Here is a 19,814-nt window from a genome sequence, read left to right on the forward strand (position 1 = left end):
TAAAGTAATAAATAGCTACAGCTGTAGTCCTTTTGTTTCCCCAGCATCTTCCAAACGCAAACACATTGAAGCATTGATATTGCCCTGCGATTGTTCTCTTTTTCTTCTTTTTGTTTCTTTTTTTTTTTTCTTGATTGCTACAGTTGACATCCTTAAGAGCTTTGAGTGGTATTGGCAGCCTGGTCCTGGCACCCACACAGCCTATGTAGAGCTTTGAGAAGACCGATCATCGTGGGGGCTGCCATCTGAGTTCTCGGTCTCCCCCTCGGAGATGGCCTGCATGGGGGTGTTGTACAGCCTGCAGCGCACACTGTACCGGCTGCTGCTGGCTGCCGGCGGTGCCCGCGACCGCCCCACCCGCGAGGATGCTGACATGGGGAAGTTCTTGGAGGAGAATCCTTCTGTGTTGACCCTGGGGGAACAGGGGGAGAGTGGTGATAATGCATCAGGGCTTGTTGTGGGAGGAGACTCTTCCGTGCTTTGAAGGGTGTCTGCTGTCAGCTCTCCAGGAGACTTCGGCAAAATAGGACTTTTCAGAATTTCTGTGGCAGACATCCTGTAGCTGGAATCAGATCGGCTGCCCTTTTTAAGGAGCAGTAGCTTAAACTCCTCATTGGATGTGTTGGACTTTTTGGCATTCCTGTATATGAGCCCGGGGGACCTCTGACTGCTAATGGAAGTGCCCACGTTGCTGGCTGGTGGCATGTTGCTGGTAGGCAGTGTGCTGCTGGTGGGAGGCTGGCTGCTGGTCCCAGACGAAGCTCTCAATCTGTTTCTTACAGAAAGGTCTCCAGAATCCTTTCTCCCAAGAACTTTCCTTTTTGATCTGTAAAAACACAAAGGAAAACTTTCGTAGATTATTTTTGTAGTATAATGCTTAGCACTCTTTTGGAGTTTTACAGATGCTTTCATATTAGCCAGAGTTCTCTCAGTCCCTCTGTAAAATACTGGAGGCTATCAGTGTCTCATGGCTCCGAGCTGCAGAGTACCTCTCAACATTACCCAGCTCTTCCCAAGACAGTGTATGCACAACCAGCTCTTTGTAAAGACAACAATGCATACAGAAACTTATAATACGCAGCATAATGTATTAATTACCAGAAAACTTCAATTTCAGTTGTGATCCCAACTTTCAGCTGACTACAAAATAGTCTAAAATTGAAGAGATTCATTCTCATATCCTTCTGCCTGCAACAACTCATTCACCAAAATAGAGCTGCTGGACTGGAAGGCAGAAGATAGGAACCACCGCAGTGTGTTTTCTTTGAAGACATGTATCTTGGTTAGAGAGAACAGCCTGGTGTTTTTATCTGTAAAGCATCCCACACAATGCCATGAAGATACTCAGACTGCATTCCAGGCCATAATAAAACATGTTTTAAAACTGCCTTTTAGAAAATGAAACCAATTTAACTGAAGAATGTAGTTTGAGGACAAGACTTGAACATAGAATAACCATCCTGCAGCTATTTTTAGTGGACAACTGTGTAGGGATGTTATGTTGCCATTTCCGATTGCCACAAGGTTAGGTCACCTGTGAATGACTGCAAACAGATCCTCAGTAGTGCGGGGTTTGTTTGGAGACACAAAGACATCCTCAGTGTCAGCCTGTGACTCCTCGCTCAGTGGAGACATGATGGACTCATCGCTTGGAGAAGACTCTTAAAAAGGAGAGAAGCCATGTTATGAGTCAGACTCCACTGCACTTTGCAACAGCACTGCCGGTTGGAGGCACCAGCTCTGCTCACAACTGAGTGGGTGATACCAACGTACAGCCTTTACCCTCTAATCTAAAAGTCATGTCTGTTCCATATTGGAGTCCATAAAAGGATCACTGAACTCACAGAGGATCTCCCATTTACAGCATAGCTGTGATAATCAAACTCTTCTGTACCCAGGGCCAATGCTCTTCCCTTTTATCTTTTCAGCTGAAATGCAGCACAAGGGAGGAAATAAATATCACAAATACAGTCTGAATTACTTTGGACAAGTGTAAATAGCTGTGAGCTGGCTAGCTGGCCAGCTAACAGACATTGGGGGATCTATGCTTAAACCCACAGAGGGAAGCTGATGTGCCACTCTGCTTTGACTCCACTACCATCCCATCCAAAACCGCCTGATTGGAGATGGCACAGAAAGAATTCCCAACTGACCTTTTAGCGAAGGCTCATCTGCACCGCCCACTGTCTCGTCTGCCCTGCTGTCATCAGAGGCACTTTTGGTTAGGATACCTGATGTGATAACATTTTCCTGCTTGCAACCCTCTTCACTGAGTGAATCCACTGTTGCCATCTCTACTTCAAAGTTGATATTCCCAGGCACATGGTGGCTTACATCGGGTTCGTGCTTTAACTGATCGGTGATGGCCAGTCCCTCAGCCTGAGCTGGGCTTTCATCCACAGGCGCAGCTTCCACCTTCCCCTCGCTGCCTGCAGAGTGCTCTTGCTGAGCCTGCACTTGCTGAAGATCATGTACTGTTTCTTCTCCGCGGACAGGTTTCTTTGTTTCATCATCACTTGTGGGGACAGCCGAGCCCTTCTGAAAGCCATCAATGGAGATGGCACATGTCTGATTCAGAGAGCTATCTGGTAAGTCTTCAGCGGCCAGGTGTGTTTGGTCCTTCCCAGGTTTGATCTCAACTAGACCCATGCTTGCTGAAATTACAGCTTCTCGCTCACAGCTATTCTGCCCACCAAAAGAGGAGCTTTTCTCTAAAGGTGGCTTTCCAGGGCCTGCTTCTGCTGAGGAAGTGTCAATGTACAGCATTATGGCCTCATCTGTAGAGTACTGGCGTGATACTGGTTTCTTAGCTAAGAGTGGCCTCATTTTGCCTGGAGAGACCTCGGTTGCCATCAAGGTGGTGTCCTGTATGCAGAGCAGGTCTGGGGTACTGCCTTTATGTTTCACTCCTTCAGGCTTGTTGACTGCCCGGAGGTGGACAGATTTGAGAACGGAGGGTGTGATGGCAAGGGCAGAGGGAGGGCTGGGCTGCAGGGCTTCCCCGATCGCGCTCTGCTTGCTGTGGCTAAAGGTATGCAGCTGGTGCCTGTGAGCGAAGGGCTTGCTCAAGACATTGTGAAGAGCACTTAGGTCAAGGTGAGTAGGAGGTATAATTGGAAGTTCGAGTTCTTTGCTCACTGAGGCGTTGCCATCTTTTGAGAGTGGCTGCTGCAGCGATGACTTCCTCTCTGGAACTTTTGGCTTCCTCTTGCTCCCCCCTGGAGACAATGGTCCTGAAAAGAAAGCTGTTGGAAAAGAAGAGGTGGGCGTCTCTGACTGGCTGGAGTACCCGCTGGAGGGTGAGGCTAGCCCTGCCAACTTCTCTGGGGAGGCCAGCTTAAACTCATTATCAACAGAGGGGAGGGATGGGGTTGTAGCTCGTGATCCAGACTGAGACGTCTGGGATTCAGAGCTCTCTGGTGACTTGATGCACTCTATGACTGTAGTACCCGTAGCAGTGCTTGAATTGGACAAGGACCTGTAAGGATCGCTAGTTTTCAAGTCGTTCAGAAGCCAGAGGTCTGCATAGTGAGGTTGTTCAGCACCTTCATCTTTAAAGGAGGGGATACTGGCGGTGTCAAACGGAGCGTCCTTTAACCCGCCATCATCCTGGTTTGGCCATGGAAGCTCCTGCTTGGCTGGCAGGTTGGGGCCTTCCACTCGGGAAGGTGTGTTTGAAAACTCAAGGGGCAGCTTCATCTCCCTGACAGTGTGAGAGATGTGCTGCCCATTACCGATCTTTGGTTCTTTCTTGTCAGGAAGGTCGGTGCTGCCCTCTGATTTCCTCAAAGATGAGCTGCGTTTTGGTGGGGCTGGCTTTGCCTTTGGTTTCTTCAGTGAGATGCACTGCCGTGCCTGCCTCCTGTGGCTCACGCAGTCCTGCCAGGCACAGTCAGCTAGGCTGGAAGTCATGCTCCCGGTCTGGCCACTCTCGGAGCCTGGGGCTGCATAGTTGCAAATATAGCTTTTATTACCCTTCAGACCGCAGTCAAAGTGCATGGAGGTATAGTATCCTTCAGTATCCACAGAAAAGTGTGAACTAGTGTCTGCCTTGTCAGAGGGGGTCTTTTCAAGGAAGCTGTCATAGGTGGCCATGCTGGTAAAGCTGGGACATCCCAGGCTGTCTGCCTTTGGGCGCTCAGGGCTGAAATCCTGGCGACAGGAGGCGTCATGGTGATGGTGCAGGTAGTTCCACTCACTGTCACTTGTGTTGCTGTTGTTGGGGTCATCCAGTAAATCCGCCACAGTGGATGTGAAGGAGCTTGCCCTGTGGCCCCTGATCTTGTCTGCGTGGTCACCAAACTGCTCTGTGATGAAGACATTGGAGTCTTCGTTGGCATTGGGAGCAGTATTGAGGGACAGCTCGGAGTCGCAGTGTGAAGAGCCTGTTAGTGGAGGAGAGGCAGCAGGAGGAATGGTTTCAGATGTCTGAGAGGGACATGTGGAGCTGCTCCCACTCCAGTTGCCACTGGAGGACTGGTGGTCATCTTTCTGGTCCATGTGGCTGCTGAGCAGGACTCCTGCTGTGGAGATGGAGTGAATTGGGCTCCCGAAGGTGTCTGAGTTGGATGAAATTTCACAGCTGCCTGAATCGACCATCCTTGACAGCCGCGATCTCCCCCTCTCGCTGATGCTGTGTTCGGGGCTATGCAGGTGCTGAGGACAAGTTAAACCAATGGGCTGGCACTCCTGTGAACCCTGCTTGCTCAAGATCTCCTTCCCCTTTTTTGGGATCCTCTCCTGACTAGCCAGGAAGTGCTCCGCTTCATACCCTGCATTCTTGGTGGTGGCATCCTGATGGCCCTCACTGGCCCGGGCGCCCTCACGGGGAAGGCTTTGCGAGCGGATGCGGTTGCTCACAGCAGCAGCAAAGACCGCATCCCCGTTGTCCGCCAGCACCAGGATGTTGCCAGTGGAGTGGGAGAGGGAGGCAACAACACTCTGCCCCCGCTGGGCACGGATCCGTCGCCGGGAGGGAGCAGCTATCAGGATTTCTTCTGTCTGGCACTCCGAGTCCCGGGTCCCCAACCTCCTGTTGCTGGAGCCAGAGAATTCTGGGTTTGTGTGCACAATCACATTGCGCTCTCTCGCCACTGGCGACTCGTCTGAATCTAGGACACATGGAAAGCTGGGTGAGTGGGAGAGAGCTCCACATTTCCCGGCATGAGACAACCCGCGGAGCAACCCAAGAAGATATTATCTGCTGTATTTTTTAATCTTTCTGAGCATTGGACCAAATTTAAGTTTTATATAAAGAATTTATAAGGCAGACCTCCCGCCGGTGAGGTAGGGAAATTCTAGTCCTACAACATGACTTCTGCAATGTGTTCTCAACGTGGAGCTGAGCTTGCTGTGCTAAATATTAAAACAAATACTAAGTTTTCAGTTTTTATGACTCTATTTCAGCTACTTAAAGTTTTCAGGAGTGGCTGCTGGACAAAACACTCCATAAGCTTCTAAAAATAATTCTGTTTCTCCTACCTGTCTGTTCAGAACTTCCATTATCTGCTTCTTTACTATCAAGAATATTTGCAAGACAAAAGGACCTTTCTTTCATAGGTTCTCCAATTGCTTTTTCTGTATGATAAACACATTTCTTCTGCTTCCAATCAGGTTTTATTGCAACTGACTGAAACACCAGACCATCTTCATGAAGGTGCAGATGAATATTAAGAAATAAAATTCTGTTCGTTTCGTTTTGAGTTAATAAGAATTTCACACTGAATTTGCCCCCAACAGAGTTGCTCCTAATTTACCCTGACAAAAAGTGAGGTAATTTCGTAGATTTAAGGCAAATATTCTCGATGATAAAGAATAATCGGAAGGAATTGAGGAGTGTGATAAATAAAAGGAAGGTTTAGCAAAACTCCAGTAGAGTACCAGCAGCTGTATCTATGGTGGATATTCAACACCTGATCTAAGTTATCCAGCTTTTGTGACAACTCATCATCACTCTGTGGAGTAACATCTGTCAGTTCTTTACCTTAAGTTCCCCTGATGCAAGAAAAAACTTTCACTTAATCTAGTTACTTTTTATGCACATAACTATGGGTTCATAACAGAAATAAAATGAAAAAGAAAAAAAGAACTGATTAACATTTACACAATAAGAGCTGAACACGTACATCTATATTACTCAGTAAGGCCCCCAGTCCTTCAAGGCCATATGGAGTAATATAGCTTTTCTTACTGTAGTAAATCAAAAGAACAAAACATGTCATTCCTAAACTCTACAAGCATTTACACTTTCAAGGTTTTGTTTCTTTGGAAGACTAACTACCAGCTCATATCCCTGCAATTTAAGTTGGTTAGAAAGCTATCTATGGAAGATTTGTATTTATACTACACCTATTTCTTGTTGCACTCTTCTGGGGATGCCAGAGATGGTTTTCCTCCTCCTCAACTTTCGTCTCCGCTGTAGTACAGATTGTGAATGAACAAGAGAGCAGCGTATACTAGCCTCTCTGTCAAAACCAACTCCTGCAACCCATAAATAGGTCTCATTAGCCTTTAGAAATAGTAAACAAATTTTCATGGCTGGAACACAGTGGAGGTATGTGAGCTTGGATTAAGCCTGTGAATAAACATAAGGGAGCCCTTATGTAGCTCTTATGTAAATTATATCACAGTATATCACAGTTTTATATCTAATTCCAGCTCCCCCTCAGCAGCCTGGTCTGCCAAAAATAACAGAAGGCATGAAAAGAAAAAGAACAGAAAAAGGAAAGAAAATCAGGAAGGCAAATAGAGAGCTCTTGGTAGCAGGGCATCTTTCTTACAGCTATTTATCCATCTGTCATAGGGACAATGACAGTAACTTATCTTCAAAGCATTATCTGTTCACCTGTAGCCTGACTTATTTTAAGCAAATAAGTGTAAGAAAACATTTTAAGGTTATGATGCCATATTGCAGTAGTTGGGTGCTTCTTAGGAGACCAATATGCCAAGGGAGCTAACATTTCAAAAAGGAAGGAGACAGCTAAAATGGGGCCAAGTCACCATGCAAGTTTAGAGAGCATTCTCTAAATGACAATGACACATGACTAAGAGTGACATTAATGGGGAGCTGCCATCTACTTGCATATATCAGGAAGTGGCCTGATTTTCCCATGTGCACAGCACACGGTGGAAGTCTGCTCAGGTCACGCAATCAAGGTCCTCAGTTTAGATTTAGAAGCAAAAGTTCTTGAGTACATTTGTTATGACCACCTTCATACAGAATAGGTGACAATTCATTGTTTTCTTTATGTTTCCATGGCATTAGCAAAGGGAAGTGTCTTTCAGTTTGATTTTACGCTGTGTATTCAAAAAAAACAAACAAACAAAAAAAAAAATTAAAAGGAGGCTGACCAGAAGGCCAGTGCCCATCTGTGCTGGCTTTTTTTGCACAACTGTACACTCACTCATGCTCTCTAAAGTTGACATAGGACAGGTTGGAAAAAATGTGCCAGGTTCATAAAAACACTAACATAAGGATTGCTGGTACAGTGGTTTGTAATCTTAAGAAAAACAAACAAACTAAAGCAAACAGAAGGAAAAGAAAATCCTGATAAGAAGCTCTATTTTAATAGCGTATAATTATAGAAAACATAATTATACACAGACATACACATACATATTACATTACATAACAATGTAAAACATTAAAAAGTAACTTTCTTGTAAAAGTTCTTCTTGAAATCTACTACAGTGAAATAGAGGCTTCAGACAGATGTCCTGTAACCACCAATGCCCCTGGAATAAGCAGAGGAAGAACTTTCTTTAATATGGAACAAAAGTGCCGTAAACTCCAACAACAGTAATTTTCAAAAAAGTGAACATTTCTCAGGGTTGGGAGAAGCTTAAAAAACAAAAACAGAGAACTAAAAGCAAACTCTTTGAAACAAAAAAATGAATCAGCATCATTGCCGGTTTTCCAGCAACTGTGAGTTAGCTGAACATGCTCTGTGTGCCAGATGCACGGGGGTCATCTCCAAGAGGAAAGTGGAAGAGGGTATTTCTTCCCCGTGATGCATACAAATTATTCCCATTAGTGCCAATGAGAATGATACACATAAACATCCAGAAGATTACATACCATTCTTGATCTGTAAAACTGATCAGTGGAAATTTGGTTCCAATGTATAGCAGGTGGAGTCTAGGCAAAAATGGCTATTACTGGCAAAGTTAATATTGGCCCCAGACCTAACTGTCCTCTGGCTGCACTATGTGACAATAGCCATGTTAGAAAGCCTGCACTGGTTAGGGTCCTATACTGAAACTAGAAGGAGCATCATTTTATCACCAGCTTTACCTCGTGGAAATATGCCACGTTATCTCTGACTTTCAGTGGGGATTTCCAGAGGCATTGCCCAACCTATGACCTTGTCCAGCTGGCTCGTGACCTGCAGCCCAGCAGGGGGTATGCAGGCAGTCCTGCCACCCAGCTGCCTGTCCTCTTGTGGCCAGAGCACTGTCCTGGAGAAAGGGACACCCACTCCTGGCTGCCACCTCCACAGGGAGGCAGAGTTGGTGGCACTGTGCAGTGTCACCTCCTCTGCCAGGACGGAGGGGAACTGGGACTGTGTTGCTGTCACTGGGATGATTCATGCAGCTGACAGTGGAGCTTTCCCAGGACTTGTGACCATAATGCCCAAAAAGCCTTGTTTGTGAGCTGAAGCTGGACTGTGGGCATACAACTCTCTCCAGCACCATGGTGAATCCTACAGCCTGTCTTGCAGGAAGGTTTGTGCACCACTGATAGACATGGGGAAGAACAGTGGATGTGAGGGGCTGTGACCTTACCCCAACCCCCCAGTTACTGGGAAAATAGAATTAAATACAAATATTTTCTCTGGAGAATGAAGGTTAACTGAAAGCTCCTTGCTTTTTTCCTGATTGTTTACACTGAAATCTATAACTGTGAAAGTTAGCCCACTTTATGCTCTTAAGTTAATCAAAACTTGGTACGTGAAAATATTATTGAGGAAAATTCATATCAACTTTATGTTTACCATAGCCCTCTGGAAGGAAAGAAAGAGAAAAAGAGAAAGAGAAAAACAGCCTGATTTTTGATTCTGGAAATAAGTAATCTATCACATTTAATAAGTGATATACCTGCTGCTTCTATAAACAAGTTCTCCTTCAAATAAATCTAGTGAAATATATCCAAACATTATAGAAATAGAGAAAATGCCATTACTATACCTTCAGCATAGCTGCATGTAAAGAGATCTCAGAGCGATGGTTTGCATACTACACATTCATGCCTTGCATGTTTAAAGCACTGCAAATAGCAGCCTACATTCTCTAGTTTCTCTTCTCCTGCTACACATGATAATCATATGATTAATTTTGGTGGCTTTCTGCATTATTTCAGTCAACTACATTCAAAAAGTTATTTGTGGTCTTTGTTAATACAGATTGTAGGTTATATACACAACAAAAGTACATTGTTTATACAGGGAACTAGGGTTATGTTACACCATATAACATGACTGAAAATATGGGCCAAATTAATCCTAGATGCAGCTTCAGCAATTCCAGCAGTCATGCATAAAGGATGAATTTAGCCCACTGTCTTTCAGAAACTAAATCCTCAAGCTAGGATCTTTGCCCCAAGACTGCACAATCCCATGACTTCAAATAAATTAAACAAAATAAGTACTTGACCTCCCTTGAACCATGCAATAAATACAAAAAGAAATAGAAGAGATTTGTACCAGTGACATTGATGGGGATAATGCAAGAAGAAATCACTTGGGCATCTTGTTTCATTTTCTCCTCTGGAGTTGGGAGAGGTAGTGCTTTACTCCAATTGGTTTGTTTATCCAGTGTAGAAGGGATATTATGTATTGGATTTTTCGGCCTCTGCCCTAACATGACATCTGTATCTTCGTCCTCTGGTGGATGGGACTGCAAATGAATACATTCAAAATCAGTGTCTCCCACTCAGGCACACGAGGCTAATTTTGAAACAAAGCAGACACACAAATCAGAAATCAATTACAGGGATGCAGGAAGGAATCGTTCTAAGTCACACAGCACCAGCCATTCTCCAATGGAAACTTAATAAACTGCTAATAGGAGAAAAACACCTCAGCATACTGGAACTCAGCACATTTACAGTGATATTTACAGGCCGTCTTCTCTGTCAGAAGGGGAACATCCTGCATTCGTGCATAGCCATGGCAAGCGTGTCCTCAGTTACCACAAGCATTAGACGTGGGTTCTCATTTGCAACTGCAACTGGCCTCATATACCCATTCATTCAAGCATCATAAGGTCCAAAGTTTTAAAGAAGAGCCATCCATACTTCAGAATAACCATTTGCATTTCATTTGTACAAACGCAGACCAAGAGCAGACCATAGTACAGCCATCCAACAGCTGTGTGGAGGGAAGTGGCAGGTGTTGACGGTGCTGGGACAGGGAGATAACAACCAAAGAAAAGAGTACCCACCACCAGAAGAAATGCAAAAGATTGTTTAGAAACCATGCATATTTTTATAGCATACTACAAGAAGTACTAGATGCTGAAGATGAAGAAACAGAGAGAAAAGTAAACAGCATGAAAGAAATGCAGACGGTTTATTTTCTTTTGGAAGAAACAACAAATCCCCTAATACCCTGTCTTGCAAAGAGAAATAAAGCAAGTGCATTTTCATGTGGTGCTGGCTGCCAACTTGGGTTGGGGAGGGGCGGTTTCTTTGTTTGCAAAAAAAAAAAGTTTCTGTTTTGTTTGGAAGGGACAGAGGGGAGAAACTTACCTTTACCTTCTTTTGCCTGATTTCCCTCCCTTCTTCCATTAATACATTCTTCTGTAAGCTGTGACAACTGTTTGGCTGGCTCAGGACATCTGTCTGCCTCTCATTTTTTAAAAATGAAGTGCAATCCCTTTCAGACAGGCTTTCTCTTCAGTCTTGAATTCCCAGCTGCTTAACTACCAGCCTTCCCTCCTTCATGCCTGCTGTTTACACTTTATTTGCCAGTTTTAGTTTTGGTAGCAAACAGGGCAAAAATAAAATGTTACTCTACATTGCTATGGCAGAGCATTGAGCAGGTGGGCGTTGAACACCGCAGGATCATGCCCTTTCTGCCATTGTACTTTTGCCACTCCTCCACCCAGGCTCCTCACAAATCCTGAGGGAATTAACCATGTCAGGTTTGCCAAACAGCATTTACGTCCCGGCCCCAAAAGCATTAAAGATCTTTACTCTGCAGCTACTATTTAAACTGTTGGAGGGCACTTACTTACCTCATCAGTGTCACCTCCTGCAGCACCCCCAGACCCAAGACAACACAGGTTTCCTCTTCTCCCGCCCGCAGAAAACCCTCTTTTCCCACGTAGGTTTTCAGTCAAACATTGCAGCCTTCTTTCTGCCTGCAGCTTTTGTGCCGATTCCCGGCAGACGTGAATAGCTCATATAAACTTCAGGCACAAAAGACTTTGTTTCCTAGGTAACTACCCCCCCCCCCGCCCTAAGTTTGATGCATGCATGCAAAAAACCCACCCTTGCACACACGCAGAGGCACATGGGGACACACACACACACACACACACACACACATGCACACACGCGGCATTTGTTGCTGAATTCATCCTTCCCTGGGTGACAAAGAAGTGCTGGACAAAGCGGGCAGAGTGACCCTGGCTGCCAGAGCTTCTGCTCTCCAAACAGTGGCATCACCAAATGGCCAGAGAATAAATACCTGCTGTCGGTGTGGCATTGTCCAAACCATTTCCTACCGTTTAGGAAAAAAAAAGAAGGGGCAGTTGCAAAGCATGGCAAGAGAATTAAATGCAATTGCCAATGCTATTGAGTCTGTCCGAGTTCAGGCTTTTTAAAGAAGGTGATAGGGGGAGGCAGTTTTGCAGCCTTGAGCTCCTGAAACCTATCCAAGGTGTGAAGAATGAAAGAAGGGGGGAAAAAAGTTATTATTGTGTCTTACTGACATGAGAAAAACAGAAATGGCTTCTTTTAGCACAGTAAAGTAGCAAGTGAAAAGCAAGCAAGAGGAAGGGTTAGGATCTGGAAGGGAGAAGAGTGAGACAGGGCTGTTAATTGAGGATTGCTTGTTTTTCCAGTACCTTTCTACTCCAGGGGGTCATGTGGCAACACTCAATTGGGGAGGGCGAACGGGTGCTGTTAAACTATAAATGTGAAATGTAGAAAAAAAATTAAAATTAAAAACATACACAAAACAATTCTTGTAAAAGCACATAATTTTTGTCTGGATGAATTAGCATCAGAGCCAAAACCAGCAGAGATTTTCACCCTGTTTCCTATAGATGGGTTTATTCCCCACAACAGATTGGTTTGGATCCCTGGTTTTGCTTACTTGAATTAGACAAAACTACAGTGAAATTGGTTCAGCCTCCTTGTACAGACATGCTTGAACTGTCCCAAGAATGCCTTGTATTGGTTGGGTAACTCAAACTGTGTTCTGCCTGGAGCTGAAGCAGTGCAAGATACCTATCCAATTACATTATAAATGTAAATTATTTCATAATGTAAGGGATTTTTTTTCATTTTTTTTCTTCAGTTTTAAGTAAAAGGATATAAATAATGATGCTGATGGTAATTTATCAAATACATTGATTGCTATGTGTTTCTGATGATATCTCTGTTTCTCTAAGTTTGCAATCATTGTGGCAGGGTGACAACAACCAATTGCTTTTTGTCACTTTTTGTAATACTTGAAAGGACAAATAGCAATGGTCACAGCGTCCTGGGTCTTGGTGAATCCCTACACCTCCAAAATCCTCTTCTGTCAGAAACTCTGGTTTGTTTGTGGCAATGTCCAGTTTTCAAAATCAAGAAGTGAAGGACAACTGACTTCTTTTGAAATTGGAAAACAAAAAAAGAGATTAAGAAAACAGGTTTGTTGATAACTCTGGAAATCTCTAGCACATGTTTCTTGGTAGGGGTTTTTATTTCTCCATGCATTAGTTAGACTAATAATGCCAGATAATTCTACAAATGTTTTTCCTCCCAGTCATTATCAATCATTATCAACATTACTGTGACAGATGAACAAACCTCACTTTGAAAGACTTTGCATTATATGGTCTCCTTTCAAGACAAAAAGTTGTAGTGAGTCTCAAAAGGCCTAATCCTGCATCTCGTCCTATTCTCTTCCTAGATATGCAACTCTTGCTTTTTCCTGGTTCCTGTGTGTGCATGGGAAGCCTCCAGATGAGCTGTCCGTAAAGCTTACAGGAGACCAAAGTGGGAGAAATCAAAAGAGAGCTGTTCCCAGTGAACATTTCCAGCAGCTTAATTTCTGCCCAGGCCAGTGGTAAACCAATTCTCCCAAGCTGGGAAAAGTCCTTATCTCAGGAGCAGCACCTCTGTTCATGCAACGAAGCTGTGGAGATACTGAATACATCAACAATTTCAGTCTACTTACTCCTCAGATACCCAAGGATGGCCCTCTGACCAAGTTTCCAGACACCTGCTCTAAGCAGACTTACTTCAGGTATCAGGATGAAATTCAGCTTCCTCATGGAAGGTGCTAGAGGATCTCTAGGGAGGGTCAGGACACAGGGAGACTAATGCTGCTGAGGTGACAAGAGCTCAGGAAATTAAAATCTTTGCAATATCCAATGGCCTGTGATTGTCAGTGTACAAAGACAAGAGGACAGGAGGGACCTCCTGCCCTGAGCTTCAAGCACAGCAAAATGCACAAGCCACTCAGGGGCAAACCGTGAGAGAAACAGCAGGACCTCAACTTTGGTCTCAGAGATAGCAGTGTGGGCTACAGCCAAGACAAGCAAGATATGGTTACCCATCTGTCTGTCCCATCAGTGCAGCACTTCCCTACCTTACCCGTGTGCCACTCTGCCAGGTGCCTCTGAGAAAACACCTGTCTGGTTCCACGCACCTACAGCCATCCTTTGATGTGCCAGAGGCTCAGGTCCCTGTTTAAGCATGGCACGACAAACTTCCTAGGTAAGTTTCTGTCCTTAGAGATATGACAAAAATGAGTGTGACCAGCAAAATTTCAGTTCATGCTGTCAGAGTTGTGCTCCTGAGAAAGGTGGTCCTACCACTGCCTTTCCAAGGGGTCCTGAGCTCACTTAGTGCCTGTTCCCATGTGGTGCCTGTCACTGGGGCAGCTGAGGCATGCTGGCACAGAGCAGCAGCCTCAGCATTTCAACACCTCCATGCTGGGGGAGGGAGTGAGCTGCTGCTTTTCAAAAGTTCTCATTCACTCAGAAAACCAAAATATCTCTAAATGTCCTGAGTGAACACGTAATTAAGCAAGAAATTATTATTATAAACCCAAGGCTGTTTTGGTCTGATGGGCAAATCTGAAGTTAGGCAGTTTTAAAAGTGAATTTCTTTTGTGTGGGTGTGCTTGGCAAACAGAGACAGTGATAATCATTCTGTTAAATACAAAGCCAGAATATTTTAAGTGTGCATTTTTCTTTAATGGGCTAAGATTGCTTTGAAACTAAACTGGTGCATAATTGCTTGAATAGGGATTTGTCACTGACATATGTGAGCATTTTTATTTCCTGAGCTATCCCATCAACCCCACTTGCAGAGGTGCTATTGTGCTCGTTAAACTGCCTTGCAGTAAAAATCTTGTTGCATATGCACGTGACCTGATTTCTCAGTGCTCCGTGTCACTTCAATGTGAAAGTCTTTGGTTTCTGTGTGCTACAACAAAGTAGTCAGATGTCCAAGTCTGACTAGTCAACAGAGCTTCCCCTATAGAGAAAGAAGTGGCTCTGCTGAGCAGCAATTCAGCACAGCTTCCTTCAGTGCTTAACTTGGGCTGAGATGAAGCACCCCTGAACACTCACACCCTGATTTTAGGAAGAGCATTACTAGCACATATGTAAATCAGGACTCATCATAAACCATTTTAATTAATTAAAACCTTAAAATACCATCAGGACAGTGACAAAGAAGCAAACCAGCCTGGCAAGTTATGAGTCTGCCTCATGTATTGTCCCAGAGCTGGGATCTGTAGAAGGAAATGAATGGGTCAATAACAGCACAAAAATGCCACTTATGTTCCTCTTCTCTTTTCTGTCCTCCAAAGCTCTGAGATGCAACCGTTGTTGAGCATTTTCAACATATAGGAAAGACTGGTTCAATAAGCATAATTTGTGTTATATCATGTACCTAGCCTGCCTTACCTGTTATGATTACCTTACAGGAGATTCTGGGATTTCAAAGTTAGTGCACAGGGCCTATGGAACACAGTGCAGTGGTGATAGGAAAAACATAAACCCAAGAATAAAGAAACAATTTTTCCTCAGTTAATTAAAGATTGAGAATGCTAAAGCCTCATCAAGAGCATTTATCCTCAAGATGTTTGTTGAATTTAGACATGGCTGCATTGATTCCTTCCCCCTCAGCTGTGTTTGATCAGGCAGGCAAGGCGTAATCTCACAAGAGATTTAGGTGGCAGAGTCACAGCCCCCAGCAGCACAGGGCTGGCACAGCCTTGGTGAGGGCAGGAGGTGGCTGGTGCATGCTGCTGCACAGAGCTAGTCTCCAGAGGATTATTTCTGACTCCTGCTGCCTAAAAGCTGCACCTAACAAAAAGCATAAGGGATCAATATTATTTCTAACTTCAGGCTTCTATTGCAGTAGGTGGGGGAAATTTCCCTCCCAGGATAATCTTATGAATATAGCGGGTGATATTCACCCAAGCAGAGCATCTGCATGTTGCTTCAGCATCTGCAAGCATTATATATTCTGTTGTCTCCAGCAAACAGAACATACATACAGTTTGCTTTCTCCCTGTGGAAGCACAGAAATAAAGTGTACAGTACATCCTGACATCTCATTTAAGAACAGTCATTCATGCACTGAAAAGGCAACATGTAGAGTAAGTGTGAACTAGTGTTCAATCCCACATTCACATGAATACAGTACTGACTCCTGGGGCTCTGGCTGAAACCTCTGTGTATCCCTCTCTCTGCTTGTGAAATGGTAAGCCTGCTGCTTCCTTACCTCACCCAAGGTAAGGAAAATGGTATTTATTTACATGATAGAAAAACCAGAAGGTCTATACAAAGGAGAAGAAATACTAACAAAAGGCTACCAGCTTTCCAGTGTTTTCAGAGCGGTTGATTATTTAATTAGAAATTCATAACTATACAGCAGCTTTCTTATATAGTCAGCTGATGCTGAAGAGAAAATAATGGGAATATTTCTGGCAGTGCTATTTTCGCTGCAAATCACAACCCTGCTCACCTGCCTGCTCCCAGTGTTTATATTTCTGTACGTTTCATTCTCCTCAAGATTTTATTTTAACTGCTTGTGGGTGTTTTCTTCTCTTTTGGAGCATCACAAATGGGATCAGCTAAAGTACTGACAATCCTTTAACATTATTGTATGGCTTCGGTGTTTTGACAAGGTAAAGACAAAACTAAGACATGTTTCATGACAGAAGCCGTACCACACATGGCACTTCTGCAGACAAAGGTACAAAATAAACATCCCACAATACAGGTAGTAGTTATTAGGCTCATTGCACAAATGGTGCTATACAAGTTCAGTCTGATGAATAAAGTGAGGTAGGTTTTATTTCTAACAGCTTCAGGCAGGATTTGCACACAGAAAGGGCAGAGCCCAACTCATGCCTGTCCCTTAACTCAGTTGGTTCTTACTGGGGTTTCATCTGACTTCAGTACAAAATGGTGTGAAAATTAGTATATTCAGTAGTACTTCCTTCCCTTTGCTGTACAAAGGGATTCCTGAGATTCCTGCTCAGATTATAATTATGAATAAACTGACACTAAAATTTGTGCAATTGTGAGTGTAGATTTCCAAATCCTGAATTCCTTGCTCTATCTCCTTGGTTTTATTATAATAGCTGTTGCACACGGGGATTGAGAAAGCGTGGTCCCATAACATTCTGAACTGGAATACAGAAATTTCAGAGCCTTGCTGGCTGGACCTGGGGAAACCCAAGGAAGAGGAATTGCAGAAAAAATTAAAGAGAAGTCTGAAATGCAGTTGGAATGACACAGCATCTTCACACTCAGTGACTGGCCTCAGCAGTGCTACAGGCAGGGTTGTCATGGGAACATGTGTAAGAAATATTTTCCTCATTTTAGCAAGTCCATAACTTTCTCATAATCTCCTCAGATTATTTTTGGTTTGGTTTGGGTTTTTTTTTCTTCTTCTTCATTGGCAAAAATGCCTGAATGAATGATACTTTTAAATGTGTTTAGTTGTATATTTCTTTAGTGTAGACAGAGACTAAGTATGCCAATTTTTCAGCTTTAAATATGAATGACTGGAATGGATAGGAAAGTTACGTGAAGTTATGTCTGCAAAACCATGAGGAGTATGGAGAAAGGGAATGAGAAAGCAATGCTTACTGTTTCTCATAGTCTGAGAACCAGAAGGGATATGATGAAATTATGAGATATTTGGTTTGAAACAAACAAAAGCTACATTTTCATACGGATTTTTAAAAGTCATTGTCACAGGATGCTGTTGAAGCTGAAGGTGTAAATTTGATAAAAATTGGATTGAACTAGTCTTACAGTCAACTCAGAGAGGTTATTTGGTGGCTATTATTCTGTGTTTGATCTCTAGCTCAGGAACTCTGTAACCAGATTCTGTATGGAACTGGAAGGATAAATCATGGGACAAAAACAGCATAAACCATGCCCTGTTCTTATACTCTGTCCTGAAGGATCCCCTTCTGGCCTTTGGGCTAAGTAGGCATTTCATCAGCCAAATCAGGGCATTTCCTGTAACAAAAGTAGACATGAAAGAGCCTATTCCATTCCTAGTTCTCTACTCTTTCTCCACAACAAAATGATCTTGTGATGGAACAGTCCAAAACATCTTTCCAGACCCATTTATGCTGGCATTACTTGCTTTGAACTTGAATTCATTTGTCCTTCCCTGGAATCTGTGGGGCTTTGGCATCTTTCTCCCTGTAAACATAGTTGTGATTAAAAGTGAGTCCTCGTCTGTTGTGATTGATTTTCTCTAGTTTTACTATACAATATGCAAGATCTTTGGAAGAGCTCATAGCCACCTAATTGGTAGTAGCAGCCAAAAGGTACATAGGGGAACCTTGCCTGAGATTTAAGTGACCTGTTTTCTCAGCAACTTTCAGTAGTGGTAGTTCCCACAGGTCTCACAGTGGTAATTTGAACATTCCTCAAAATCAAGTTTCTTATTTGAGTATCTTAATACATGCATTTAACTTAGCCAGTTTGGAAAAGTCAGACCCTGTAACTTTCAAAAATTTCCCAGCTTCTTGTTGATCCCTTTCCTAGTTTAAAAGAAACACAAAAGGGGGCTCTTTTGGTTGTGTAGTACGGCTCCCCTCAGCACCTTCCCAGTGCATCAGAAGAGTGGAATACACACCATACTGCTGTGCCATGAATAAAAATTCTTGTGGATTTAACGTCTTTAGTTCCTTGATGACTACATGATACCATCAACTGGAATCAGATATCAAACATTACCGGCAGTCCCTAAAGCAAGATAAACTTTTGCAGATGTCAGTCAAAAAAAGCTTATGCCAAAAAGAGCAAGCTAGCCAATTACAGCATTCTCAACTTTTTCTTGTAATGGTATCATTATATCATGAAGGCTGGCACAATATCAATTAGCTATTCCCTATTGCACTGTCTTGTAACAATCTCTGATTAACCCCTGCCAGACAGAACATTCATGTGCAGCTTCATCTTGCCTTATTCTCTTTTAATTTTTAAGTTGCCCCATTTACAAGGAGTTTTCTCAGAAATGGGTCAAGGCACTTTGAAGTACTCTGGGTGCAGTGTATTTGCAATTTCCAAAGCAGAACATTGCCAGATGCCTTGAAATCAATAGAACAACAGCCCTCCAATAGCTCTTGTTTGTTTCTCCTTAGGGGAACACTGAACCCGGTCAGCTTCCAAAAGGAGGTCTGATATGGGTGGGCACAAAGTTTAATGTTTTCCTTCTTGAAAATAAAAAGGTGGACTTTCAGATATAGCCAAGACATCTGCATTCAGCATGACTTAATTTTGTCAACTAATACAGGACTCAGAGATTTGCTCACTATTTGTTATTATTTTGTGTTCCACAGATGGAAGTAATGTATAAAATGCAGTGGTTGTTTTCCAAACACAGCAAAGATTCAGGCCTTTAAGCACTGTGTGTGCAATTTCAAAAGAGATCCCTTGTTCCCCATCTGATACTAAGAGAGCTTTATGTTCAAAAGCCTGTCCAAACTATCATCTGTAACTAGTTCTGATCCTTAACATGGCATCACCTTCCCTTTACCTTTCAATGACCCTACCACAGCACTAGCTTTGATGATGATTTACAAAGGAGAAACAGGTAATCCTGTTTCTTCTTTCTGTCTTCAAACTCTTTTCTGTGCTGTCCTTTAACATCAGGATATCTCCTTTAAGTTGAATCATAAGGCCTGCAAATATAACCTGTTCAAAATCTGCAGTGATGGTGATGCTGTCCTCAAAATTAATCAGAAAAGCAGCCAAAAAGCCGGAACAGTCAAACTAATGCAAATCTTATGTATTTCATGCTTTTTAAATGAGAAACAAAATTTTTCCTACGGACTGACTGGCTGATGTTTTGGTCCCTGGGCAGGTGTGACTCGTTTACATTGAGTCTTTTACACTGTGAGTGCTTTAGCACTATAGTATTTAAATATGGCTAATACAATGGATTAGGATGAATGCACTTGGATTTTTAAGCTAAGTAAATGATGATTCAGTGTGGTGACTGAATCATCACTGAGCTTATAATGTACTCACAGATGCAGCATCTCTTGAGATGCCAATGTCCCTGACCTGGGAGATGCAGAACAGATCTATTACAACCTGACTGAGGGCTG

At 43.3% G+C, this 19,814-nt stretch overlaps 1 protein-coding gene across 1 annotated transcript in view; it reads right to left on the reverse strand.

Annotated features, from left to right (window-relative positions):
* Positions 1 to 64: 64 nt before the first annotated feature.
* NHS (NHS actin remodeling regulator) overlaps positions 65 to 19,814 on the reverse strand; it is a 240,737-nt gene continuing 220,987 nt past the window's right edge. The window contains exons 4-9 of the mRNA XM_053933407.1: positions 12,070 to 12,132; positions 9,702 to 9,894; positions 6,349 to 6,480; positions 2,154 to 5,111; positions 1,535 to 1,661; positions 65 to 826 (exon numbers count right to left, since the gene is read on the reverse strand). Of these exons, the coding sequence (XP_053789382.1) occupies positions 202 to 826; positions 1,535 to 1,661; positions 2,154 to 5,111; positions 6,349 to 6,480; positions 9,702 to 9,894; positions 12,070 to 12,132 (4,098 nt within the window). The 3' untranslated portion in view covers positions 65 to 201. The remainder of the gene's footprint in view (positions 827 to 1,534; positions 1,662 to 2,153; positions 5,112 to 6,348; positions 6,481 to 9,701; positions 9,895 to 12,069; positions 12,133 to 19,814) is intronic.

The sequence above is a fragment of the Vidua chalybeata genome, chromosome 2 (assembly GCF_026979565.1).
Source record: "Vidua chalybeata isolate OUT-0048 chromosome 2, bVidCha1 merged haplotype, whole genome shotgun sequence".
Taxonomy (NCBI): Eukaryota; Metazoa; Chordata; class Aves; order Passeriformes; family Viduidae; genus Vidua; species Vidua chalybeata.